General features: G+C 38.7%; 1 protein-coding gene across 1 annotated transcript in view; it reads right to left on the bottom strand.

Annotated features, from left to right (window-relative positions):
• Positions 1-13719, bottom strand: part of LOC134618992 (vitamin D3 receptor A) — a 71826-nt gene that overhangs the window by 18424 nt on the left and 39683 nt on the right. Inside the window, exons 3-4 of the mRNA XM_063464660.1 lie at positions 5645-5792; positions 4283-4413 (exon numbers count right to left, since the gene is read on the bottom strand). Of these exons, the coding sequence (XP_063320730.1) occupies positions 4283-4413; positions 5645-5790 (277 nt within the window). The 5' untranslated portion in view covers positions 5791-5792. The remainder of the gene's footprint in view (positions 1-4282; positions 4414-5644; positions 5793-13719) is intronic.

The raw sequence follows: 13719 nt of genomic DNA, 5'->3' as shown, positions 1-13719 counted from the left end.
GAAACATCTTGACCACCCCACAGCACTTGGCAGGCAGCAGCAGTTTACCAAAAGAAAGTTTGCTGTTTGGAAAGCCAGTGATTGGATGTGGTGAAGTGCCCAGAGTGGCAGAGGAGAGCAAAGAGAGAAAGGCCGAAAGAAAGAAAGGCAAACTGTGATGGGGGCAATTAATTAAAATCCAACAAGTTTTGGTCAACACCGGTCCTGTTCCCTGGCAATGAGCGAGCAGCAGAGTGCCCCTGTGGTGGAGGCCCAGAGGTTCCCAGCAGGCTTATTCATTAACCAGCCAACCAACCACTTAAACACAATTGAGACTTCTAATACTCCAATTTGGTGAGATATATGTCAAGGTGGTTCTGGTAACCAATACTGTTGCAGCACTTACGCCCTGGATGTGATGGATGAAGGGAAATTCAGGTCAGATAGATATCAGAGCATCGGAACATGCTGACTGTGATGCCAAATACATGGTGGCAGGAAGCCGTGCGGTATAAACACTGTTGTGTCTACGCAGCAAATTTAAAAAAAAAAAAAAATGTAACTGATGTGGGCACTAACCTAACTGCTCATGCACCTGGGCCTCTTATCAAAGAAAACATCAGGATTTGTTTTACTTTTGCAATAAAGCTGTTGGTTAAGTTACAGCACAACCAAATATACCAAAGAGTTTCAACGGAAAACAAATTATTTATTTGCATATCCAACTTGCGAGCATAAAGACAAAACTGAAAACTCAGTCATATTTAGAGAGGAAATAGCCCATTAGATTCATTCTATAATTCTATGCCGATGAAGCTGGGAGATCAAGCTTTTAGTTTTGGATCCACACCATTTCCCTCTGTTTAACATGTTTGGTCCACAAAGTGAGCATCTGGCAATTCTGGTTACATCGAACAAGAGTAAAGGTTGTCAAAGGGACAGAATACAAAAACATCAGAGAAAGGGTGAAGAATTTAAATTAGGGAACTGATGGGCTTGGCAACAGCAGGCGAGAATCCAGCCACCTAAATGGTCGAATGTTTCAGAAATTCTCCTTAACTTCTAATCCTGTTACAAATAAGCACCCGCCCAAGGATAAGCACACAAACATACACAAACACTGCAAGTATTATGACACACACACACACACACACACACACACATGCACACGCACACACACACACACACACAGGCATGAGGGGAGGGGTGTCCTGGCATCCACCTAACCTCTGTCAAATAAGGACAGCATAGGGGTGTTTACTACGAACTCAGCTGGCACAGCTACCAGAGGGCAAACACACACACGGAGCTCTAATCTGAATGGCGGTGAAGCTTAGACAAAGCCGTCAGTATAAAGAGGATAGAATACAGAGACAGAAACACATACACACCAAAACTGATGCTAAATGAACTGTGTGAATGAAAAGACTTTCATTTATTACATGTTATCCTGAAAAACAAAAGAAAAAAAATCCTGAAACCTAATCCTTATATTATTTTATTTCCATGGAAATAAAAGCTGACAAAGACATATTATTTTATTATGAAAATACTTTTGAGTCAGAAGTTTTAACGCAACCGCAGCAAGGCCGCCTGATGAAATAAATCACAAACAGCTGGGATTGGCGCATAAGAACCGCATGGAGATATATGCGCAGAACGAGTTATCAGAGTTATCTTCTTTGTCATACAAGCAAAATTACCCTAAAAACAATGGTTTTAAAACAACTACGAGCACTTGTTTGTTCTCCTTTATCAACTCGACATGTCACTTTAAATAAATAAAAAATAAATAAATGTTTGAGTAGACAGAATGCTGTATCTGGCTCTGTGTTGGGATCAATTTGAATTTTCAGTAATCTGCGGGTATGTTATCACAACAAAGACACATCAGTAAAGATAACTGTACTCTTTTATAACTGGAGGTACACACAGCAGTCCATATACACTTTGATCTTATCTTCTAGATAGCAAAGTGATTGTTTTCATAGTACATTCTTGTTCTATGTATGTATGTTGCTGAAGCTCCAAGGTAATTGGTGCATACACTACATAATTTTTATTCAATTCAATTTTATTTATACAGCGCCAAATCACAACAACAGTTGCCTCAAGGTGCTTTATATTGCAAGGTAGACCCTACAATAATACATACAGAGAAAACCCAACAACCATATGACCCCCTATGAGCAAGCACTTTAGTGACAGTGGGAAGGAAAGACTCCCTTTTAACAGGAAGAAACCTCCAGCAAAACCAGGCTCAGGGAGGGGCTGAAGGCTGCAGTGACCAGTTGGGGTGAGAGAAGGAAGACAGGAATTTATCCTGTACAAGACTGCATGCATTTTTGCAGTCTTGTACATGTTATCTATTGATAATATATTAATATTTTTAACAGTTACTCTATTCACAGAATGCTAATACTCTGATTTGATTCAGTCGTGTGAACTGGGCTTTAGTGTCAAGCTTGCTAGCATACAGTCCTGCTACATTTCTTTTCAGTGTCAGTGACACAATTGCAGTTGGTATTAATACGTATCTTCTATAACAGATTTATCATTACCAAAGATCTGAGGCTTTAACATAGCATACAACAGATATTTATTTGGAAAAATTGCTTCGCAGGCACAATAGAGACAAGCAGAGCAGCTGTAATTCCCAGTAGTGAATACAGTGGGCTTCGTTTTCCCCACAAACCTGTGTATAAGCTCTGACAAAGAGACCATTTTATCCACATAAGAGTCCCTGTCGCTCTCTCACTTCTCGCTCTCTCTTCGCTCTTCTTTCATTTGACACAAACAGACACTGCAGTGTAGTACGGCTATTTATGGTGAACACGGTGGCAATCATCAGTCTGAATTGTGCATCATCTCTCTTACACACACACACACACACACACACACACACACACACACACACACACACACACACACACACACACACACACAGTCTTTTTGTGAATGAAATGAAAGCTCTACAATTCCGTCTCTTTGAAGAAAGCGAGCAATTGCTGCAAAGTACTTTAACCCCTCCTGGCTTCCTTCCTTCCTTCCTTCCTTCCCACTTGCTCTCTTATTTACCTCTTGTCATCTACAACTTGTTACAATTATGCTCATGCAGTGATGCTGGTGGTACTTTCTATTACTATATAGTTAGTTTTAATGTGACTGAAATGCACACTGGCTTGTAACATTAAAGTCCCTATTTTACATTTAAATAAGTTGGATGCAGGACCGCTGATGTAAGCACTGTATAATATGATCATTTGTAAACATGCAAAATAACTATGATAGCCATTGCGCATCAAATGCTATTTTGTGTTAACAAAAGGTGAGGTGATGGCTCATTTTCCCTTGACAGCACCTTCTTCTTGTGTTACACCCAGGCCTGCTGCTGCATGCATAACCAATACAGTTAAATGCAGAACACTATCAAACTGAAAATATAAGAGAATATTACTTCAGTAACTGATTACAATGCTTTAATACTACCAACTAAACTTCACTAACTACAGAACCCCTAATCTGGAAGGCTATAAGGAGAATTAACAACATTATTAAGTTCAGCAACAATCTGACCCACGACTGAGTTTGCCATATGGTGCAAACCTTATGATATCTACTTCCTATAAATCTGATCAATTTACACCAAAACCATTTATGCTATTGGCTGATTTTCCATCCCAGATACAGAAATAAAATAATTATTACAGATCAATTGTCTTTTGTGCAGCGGTGGCCTTGGTTTCTAATTTAAGCAGTGACACGGAAGCAGCATCAGACCAGCTGCTCAGTATCTCAGATACTAACATGAATATTACATCAAAGGTAAGTCAAGCAGGAGCAAAGCTGTTAATTCTCGCTTTAATATCAGCCTCAGTATCACTCTGCAAAGGCATATATCAAAGTCCAGCACAAACATCGAATAATAGTATGATTTTTAATCATAATCTTGATCTTGAAGCTGTCATAATTTTTCCATCTATAGTGCATATAATTTATAATAATATAATTTATAATAATAATATAATTTCAGTGTATCTTACTAAAAGTGAAGAACATGTTTCCTATTGGTTTTATTGGTTGTAGTGTCCATCTCTAGAGCAGATAAAACTTCCCCACAGTTGAATACATAAACCAGCAGGTTTCACTCTTCATTTGATACCCAGCCCAGTAACTTACAACTAATCATTAAAAAAAGGATCACTTACATACAAGATACTTTGGTCATGTATTTACATGTCAAGCAATGGCACCAACAACATAAGTACTGTTAGACTATTAGAGGTCATAAATATCAACTTACACTCTTTCATCATGCCGATGTCAATGCAGCGTTTAAGACGACAGGCCTGGCAGTGACGCCGGTTGTCCTTAGTGATGGTGCAGCTCCCGTTAAACGGACAGGTGAAAGAAGCTTTACGTTTCATGCTGCGCCTATGAAGAGCCACAAAGAATCAGTTACTCATTTGGGATCATTTATTATTTATAACATAAGCGATATACTACTAAAAACAGCCATTTCTGGTGATAACCCAGCTACAGATGAACTGTACATACTACTGAAATGTAGACATCCAAAATTTAAAATTTAAAAAGAGAAGGCCTAAAGCCTAAAGATTAAATCCATTTTATACTGTACAGGTATACTCTGTGGTGCCAAAAACATCATTTGCTGGGGCATGAATAAAAAAAATCCTTTTAGTTTCACAACATGTCTGAAACTGGGACATTTGGTCTTTTAAGTCGTGTGGGTTACATTGTGAAACTTCTGTGATGAGACTAAGATCTGATTTGAAGACAAAGATAAGAAACACAATACAGATTAATTGAGTTGTTTCCGAGCAGTTTTTGTGGTTTGGTGTGGCACCTTGTGGGGAAGCCACTGCTTCTGTAACAATGGGTGTTGGTTAGCAACAGTGTTTAAGTGGGTGGTGCGCAACAAAGTAACATCCACATAAATACCAAGAGGCAATGTTTCCCAGCAGAATATTCCATTGTAACAAGACGGTCATTTACTTCAGCTGCCAGTGATTTTCATGCTGTGGCTGAATAGTATACATACATTTAAATATCACTGTTTGAGTAATGGGTGAGAAAAAGTAGAAGAGAGATGAAAAGAGAGGAAGAAAATGAAAAATAACAGGACTGTGGTGAACACTGAATAATTTATAATCTTCTGAAAGCACTGCAATTGTGGTCATGCAGACAAAGTGTACCTCAGCGTCAACAACAATGCACTCCTCATTAACATGCAGGCAGTAATATCTACAGTTATGATGTAAATCATGATCATGATGTGATCATTTTCTTTTCCCATAAGCTATTGAATATACAACTTCATTCATTTTAAACTAGCAAGACCCAAAAGTATATAACAGAAGGTCTCTTTGCTGTTTGAAAGTAAAAACATAACAGCTTTTATTTCTTATCTCCAACTTCTTATTTCTAAGTTTCACTATTTTTAACTTGATTAATGGTCCTCTTGGCAGAAATGTGCAAACAACATTATCAAGGGGGCAAACAAACCCCAAAACCAGAGACTGAAATACCCAGCAGGATGTATTCACATTGCCTGGACCCAGAAACACCCTACACTCAGCAGAAACATACACCAAAACGCAAAACAGACAACATGCAAAAACATCAACTGAAGTATGAAACTCACCTGAAGAACCCTTTGCAGCCCTCACAGGTCATGGCATTGAAGTGGAAGCCAGTGGCCTTGTCCCCACAGACGCCACAGATCCGGGGGGCATTGCGATCGAACTCCTCCGGCCCGACCACTGACGTCGTCACCGTCATGGGCTCCATCACTAAGGAGAAAAGGGAAAAGACAGTAGAGGTTACCACTGTGGCTCCACGCTGTCTTGGTCACAAAAACTCAAAAAGACATTAAAGTCAGCATAAATACTCTAAGCATAAAAAGCCAACCTCAAACAAAGCTTAAAAATCTCTTTGCCTGTGTCTTGTGTGGGAGTCTTTGACTGTGTGCTCGACAGAGAGGTGAAGTGTGTATTTTTCTCTCTTATACAAACAGGTGTTGGGATATTAGCATATTTAGCAAAAGGCATTGACAGCCACACTCTGCATTGTGCAGCTATTGGCTGAATGAGTCTGCAAGGACAGCCACAGCCACAACCACACACGCGCACACACACACACACACACACACACACACACACACACACACACACACACACACACACACACACACACACACACACACACACGTCTCAAGAATTTCCAAATTACTGTGTTAATGGCAAAAAGAATTAATGACAGAACAGCGTACATTTGAAGAGGCCGTGAAAAGACTGATGCATTTAATACTGCCAAGAAGAAACATTCTCTGCCATCGAAATTATTCCAGCACATACACCATCTGGCTTTCCTCTGAGAGATATGCAGGAGTAGTGTAACAAAAAGTTACTGGCAACTGTGACCAAAATAATACCAGCAACAGTCTTTTTTTTCTCCAAATGCAACTTTGTCTAAAGTCTGACTAAGACCAAGACTTTCTGGACGACAGTGCCCCTATTTATAGATTTTGTGGGGTTGAGGATTTTAAAATGATAGACACCAAATCTCCCCCCTTATGAACCAGCGTGTAAACTAGCACGATCGCCCACAATCATCACGAAAACACCATTTAAAGGAAAAATGTTTGGAGGAATGGTGCTCCACCTATCACCGTATGGGTTTCCAGAGATTTGAAGAATCAATGACAAGAATCACTAAAGCTGTTTTTGTGGCACACTAACTTAATAAATCACTTGATGTTTTTCATTTAATTTAATTCCCCATTCATCCGTGCATTGATTAAAGTATTGTATTTTCATCAAGTCAACTCATTTGGCTTAATGGTTAATATTTCTTGTTCTCTTTGTGTTAAGAAGATGTCATTTTTATTTATTCACTGTTTTCGCAGTGCACATATGACAAACACCCCGCTACTTATGCAAGTCTTAAAAAGCATTAAAACAGAACATAAACTTTTTACCGTCTTTCATGTTCATTCTATGACATGTTTATTGCGCCTTTAGACTCAAATTTAATTTCTCTTTAAACTTTTTATGATTCTGTCTTCTTGTGTTGCCTTTGTAATAATCGTATAGATAGTGGTGTTGACTTCCAAGAGTAAAATTTGAAACATGTTGAAATTAATTTGATTTTTAAGAATAAAGTTCTTGAAAAAAGTGAAACAAAACTGTAGAAAATACAAGGAAAAAAACAAAGATGGAGATTTCAATGTGACATATAAATGAGTAGTGTGTTGGAGCCTGCTGATAAACAGCACTACAGAGGGGGAGGTCAAGTTAGGGGAAGACAACAAAATGAGGACAAAGAGAGGAGGGGGCTGCATGCACTAAACTAAGGCGCAGCAGGAGTCACGTGGCTGCAGAATATAGCCGGGGGGAGCTGACGTTCATAGAAGTAGGGCTCTGATTGAGTCAAACGAGGACAAAGAGTTAGGAGGAGCTGGAGCTAAACAGCGATGGAAGAGAGCGATAAGGAAGGAGGGGAAGGGGTGAGACGGCATAGGTGAGAGCACAAGTGAAAGATAAAGATAAATATAATCAGAGTCCATTAGGTCTCATTACATCCAGGCTAGTGGGAAGCTGTAACACCAGTTCCCAGGAAAACATAAACCCACAGACACGTGAGCTGGGAGCTTCTGGCTGTGAAGGCATCACTCCACTTACCCAGAATACACTGCAGTGGGAGTGCAGGTCACACACCGGCAAACATACACACATACTTAATACTGGAGGAATATTACTTTAACACGTGTTCACCATCTAAACCTGGCTCTTAGTATCGGTGTTTACATACCAGTGATTTCCTCTAACAGTGCGTGTGCATGTGTGTGTGTGTGTGTTGGGGTGGTTGGATAGGACAGATCTGCACACACACACATACACACAAACACACACACAGACACAAGATCTCCACCATTAGTCATCCTGTCACAAAAACAGCTTTGTTTACTGATGTAGCAGCAGGTGAATAATGAAATAATTAGAGAAGGTAAAGCAGGGAGACAGTGTGTCAAACCTCTCAACAGATCTGCAAAAACACCATAACAACCCGCACTTTCATTAATAGTGCTGATTAACAACAATGCGATTCAGCCGCAGGTATGTAATTAACAACTCAAACGGTACTTCTCCTTTAAACACTTTTTTCCCTTTTGTGTTTTCTCTCGTTTATCATTTGTAACACTGCTTAATAACTCCCATTTTATTTATTCACAGCGAGCATGATTAACTGATAGAGATGACAGCCCTTTTTTCTTCTTTTTTTTTCTCTTGTCCCTCTCCTTTTTTCTTTTTCTTTTTACCTGGCAGGCAATTCAATCTCTACTCTTCTCTCATCCTGTTACTGAAACCACCTTAATCTCATCATCATTATCTTCCCTTTAAAACAGCAGTTAGATCTGCAAATCACTTTTTCCACAAATCTGGAATCATACTTGAAATGTGTGATAACTAAGATCAGCATAATTGATGGAATAGTGCTACTGCGGTCTGCCAGAAGTCTTTGTGCTTTGTTTGGATTCATTTTAGCAATTTTCAGGGTTTTGCACGCTTACTAGGTATAAGCTGGTATAACATTTACACCCATAAAACAAACTGAACTGGATTAAGGGAGTTAACACAGGCAATATTTCTGGACAAAACAGTTCAGCTGTGAATAATGGATTCCTCTTGGATTCATAATGTCTGGACACTGGAGGACTGATTTATTAAAGTTTTTACACGACTAAGGTCCCATTATCTCTGTATGTAAGCTGATTCATTCACATATAAAGAACTAACTATGAATACAATTTTGCCATGTTGTCTTTAATTTTTGTAAAGAAATATATGAATGTGAATATCTGACTCAGTCACCCTATATTATTTTTATACCTCAGTTACTTTAAGTTTCTTACTATTTATATTTAAACTATCAAGACGTAGAATGAATAATATCTGAGGGTCCCTAATCAGTCTAGTTAATCAACTGAAGTTAGCAATCAGATAAAACAACACTCACGTTTAGCAGTAGGAAAAATGATGTGAGACATTTCTAACTGTAGAGGCTGACTTATTAAACAAAACAACTGACAGATGTGCTGTGGATAATAACAGTTATCAGCCACAGTCTTAGTGTCAATATGACTATGTCTCTAAGTTCTTTTTTGACAGAACCTAGAGATACCGTGCATAAAGACGAAAGGAGGTCAAGGGTGAGCTAGTTTTTCCATAGGCTATTTCCATGTATAAGTGAATCTATGCTGTTTTTGAAATGAAAGCCCACCCCTGCTCACCACACTATTAGAGCCGTGTGACTCCCATCTCACTGTAAATACTCAGTAACAGAATTCAATGGTAAATCAAGAGTGTACCAAACAATCATTTTACTAAATGTTATCCAGAAGATTCATTAAAATTTCATGTCCCGGGTGTGTACATACGTAGACTGAGGCATGAAAATAAACCAAAAAAGGTCTGATCTTATTTATGCATCACATCATCTTGAATTTAATGACTTAAATAAAACAGAAAGACTCAAACAGGACACCAGTTCTAGAATCTCACTGTTCTTTTAAGGACTTCTCAAGTATATAAATATATAGGAATATAAGCCAATTTACATTTTTCGTGGCTTCTTTTTTTCCTCTTCTTTTTTGTAATTAACACTCCAGCATCAGCTGTAAACACACATGTCCACAATGCCTCTGAGGGCCATACAAATGACATCTAATGTCAACAGATGAAATATGTAGTGAGGGGGGATAAACAGGCTGGATTACAGTAGCTGTTTATGCTGATGCTGATGCAATTTTCCTCCGTGAAGCAGTGGGCAGTGCAGCTGAGAGCCATCTAGTCTTGTTAAAAATTCAGCAATCCCCTCATCGTATGTAAAAACTAGTTCCACGAAGCAGGCTTTAAAAGCCCATCGCAGTGCACCGTACAGAACAAACACTCACCAAAAGGACATTTGAAATTCTTTACTGAATCACTACTTTATGTGTTTGTGTGCTCATAATATAAAATACACTGAAGCTTTTTCAAAAGCGGCAGTGCCACACAGCTTTTAAAAACAACATCTATTAAAGACGCAGGCAGTAAAGGTCAGCGCTGCAGTACACCTGTGGTGATTACATGAGGGTGTTCGCTTCCAGTTGTAAAACCACATTTTTGATTACTTTATTAATCATGCACCTCAATGCACTTACGCTTAATTATATATGTTTCTAAAAATTGTTTTTACAGCCTATGATGTTAACACATGAGAAGAAAAGAAATCTTTTACCTGTGAAATGGATGAAAGAAAAAAAAACAACTAAAAGAGCTATGGGTGATGATAAAATTGAAGACCAATAAATACAACCTCTTGCGTAGGAAAACACTCTACTGGAATAAAGCCCGCCCACAACAGTTCGCCACAGGGTGGGTACGGTTATACCCTCCTTCAAGGCTGCATGCAGTTTTCTTGTGAATTTTTATCTGCTTTTCTTTTACTCCAGCCCCCTTCTGTGCCCCTTGGAGGCTGGCCAAACTACCGTACCGCATATGTCTTCAGGCTTCCCTTCTATCATAAATCACACTTTTTACTTAGAAAGACCTTTATATCCTACATGCTGCTAAAACAGCAAGACCACACGGTTGTGGAGGAAGAAATAGAAATGTGCCACATCCTGAATAATAATGAGAATCAGTGTGTATTGTATATACTGTTTAATACACTTCAGAGGAGCATGGATTGTCAGCTTGTATTGTGTGTGTGGCTCTCAGTTCAATGTAACATGGACGTGCGCTGACTTAACTGCCCCCCCGCAATCAAACATCATCACCATGATTGAACATTTTGTCACTACAACACTGAGCTGAAGCCTGATAATGATTCATGAAGATCTGGTAGCCTTTGCCCTAATGTGCTATGAAACAATAAGTTAGCTTAGTGTTTTAAAGGCACTAAAAATATCCCATAATACTATCTTAGGAGATTTTGTTGTTTGTTGTTAGCTGTTCATCCATCTATCCATTTTCTCCAGTGCTTATTAAACATGGGGCTTTAGTGATGCTGGAGTGCATTTCATCCGTCATAAGGTGAAAGGTGGGGTACACCATGGAAAGTTTCAAGATTTTGCCCAGACATGCCATCTAAGCTCCAAAGGGGAGTTCTTCTAGTAACAGTGACTGAAATACATGCACAGATTAACAAAGACTTAGGTGGAACAGTAAGGCAGACTGGCTTTCTTATAAAATCTTAAAGTCAATAAAAATGTTTGACTTGTTTGATCAGAATCATAACACACCACATGCTGCTGTAGTGTTTTACAGATACTGAAGCTTAAAGCTGGCCCTAACTGAGCACCCGAGTTCACTTCGCCCAACGAGCAAGTGCAGCACAGCAGATAAACTTAATTCCTACCACCTACACTGCTGCTGCTGACCTTTGACTATCTGGTGTAAACATCAAGAAAAAAGAACAATAAAGGGATCAATAAAGTATTACAGTATTACACTCTTTGAGTGACTGGTTGAAAAATAACTTTTACCACACAAACACTAACTCCTGAACTTCAGAATACTTGAAGCTCCTGAAAAGATGCATAAAATTAGAGATGCACAGTCCAACACCAGTGTAACTCCTACCAGACTCAATGTGGACACAACATGTTAATGAACCACGGTAACAATAAAGTCTAAACCAGTGTTAATTTCAATTGACAGCAAGCAACTTTCAATGGTTAAAAACATGACAAACCTTTACACTTTATATTTTAATTAACTGAGCCTTAGATTTGCTCTACTATAATCTTATGATATTCAGTCGACTAAAACTAGAGTAAAATATTGTCAAAATTTGCTATCAAAATTAACCAGAATCTATTTGACAATATTTTACTCCGAATCACAACTATGCACTGCACTTTGTAATCCCATTTTAAAATTACGAAGCAGTATATCAACATATGGGTTTGACTGTCCTGTATTTGTTGCATGCTCACTGAGGTTCCTCTTCCTCTCTGCTGTCTAAGGTGGGGCATTCTTAATAACAACGTTGGGTTAAATAGTTCAACAAAATACTTTCCATCAGCATTTTCTTCTGGTTAACAAAATCTTGCAAGGCTTAAGAGGGGCCTAACCTTTTCCCTCCAAATAGTTTCATTTCAAAGCTGAGCAGAAAAAAGTTTTCTCTTGTTCTTTATATGATATAGTGTGAACTCCTCTATACGCGGCACTACAGGGAACATGGCCTACTTTTACTACCAGCTGCCTCACTGTGGGCCTCACTAGAAGCTAACTGCCATAAACTCTAGTCCACTACATCACAACAGAGCAGCAGCTGAGCCGGAGCTTTAACTCGTACACATACTCAAAAATCCCACAACTCGAAAAATAAATGACTACTTCTAATGTTTCCTCACTCTGGTGATACACAGAGACTTCTGGCTGTGTCACCTCAGGGCCTGGTTTTGTTTACTGAGCTGGAAAGTGAGAAACTACAAGTCAAATTCTGTTTGACAAGGTGGGTTTTCTCTTTAAAAATTTCAGTCCAAAGACATTTGATTCCCATTTGGCTCCATGAATCCTGGACATCAAAACATACAGAGGGAGGTGGGTGATTTTATGATCTTATATCAAAGACAATCTTGACATATGATCTATGTTTTAGACACATTATGAAATAAATTGCAGTGCTGTCAAAACATTCTCCTTCAAAAGGAACAAGAAGAAAGACTGTTTGTGACAGAAGCAGGCTGACCTTCAATGCAAACACTAGGTAAATAGTGGATAGAAAGACAACCATAGGTAGAGGTATGATGGTGCTATCTGATAAGCAGAATCAGAATTTCAGTGATCTCAGAAATCAAGCACAGTGGAGGATGAAGTGCCAAAGGACTCATCACACAGGCTTAGAGAACGATCGGCAACTGCCTGGCAACTGCCTGGCAACCACCGGTCTCTATGGAAAAATGAGTGTCTATTGCCGACCGGTCTCTGGGTCTATGTGACTGGGGCCTAAAGGGCCAATATTATGGGGGAAATAAACAAACAAACAAACTCAAAGCAGCAGGTACGTTTAATGAATGTAGACACTTTAGAATGTAGAAACTAGTCAATCAATTCTTGAGTTATGCCCAAACATTGTTTGATAACAGAAAACTGAAAGTTTCAGACAAATTGAGAAAACTAATTCTGTTCAAGGCTACTCTAGATGGCTTCAAACTGACAAGAATAAATGGTCTGATCACACTAAAACACAATACCTCTGACTTTTGAGGAATGGAGGCTGTAAGGATTTAAAATAAACATGTGAACTGAATTCAATTTTTTTGCTCAACAAGCAAAATATTCCACTGACAACTAAAATAACAAGAAAATAATTTAACATGTAGAAATAACATGCACAGACACATAACAATAACATGAGTAAATTATCATCCAAGGCATGGATGTCAGCATTAATAAACTACAATGGGCTTGATTAAAGTAAGGTAAAAAATCGGCGTCACAAGATGTCAAACATTATGATTTTACACAAACAGATGCCTGAACATTGAACGCAATGAAAGCAAAGGAAGTTCTCGTCCTTCAGTGTGTCCAGGTCAGTTTGAAAGATACTAACTGGGGCTGCATGATTACGGCCAAAATGACTATCATGCTTATTATGATCAGTATTGAAACCACAATTACTGGTCATGTTTATTCATTGATTTTAGTGACAAAATGTTATTGTTGC

Source organism: Pelmatolapia mariae, linkage group LG20 (genome assembly GCF_036321145.2).
Source record: "Pelmatolapia mariae isolate MD_Pm_ZW linkage group LG20, Pm_UMD_F_2, whole genome shotgun sequence".
NCBI lineage: Eukaryota > Metazoa > Chordata > Actinopteri > Cichliformes > Cichlidae > Pelmatolapia > Pelmatolapia mariae.
This window is presented reverse-complemented; position numbering and strand designations above follow the sequence as displayed.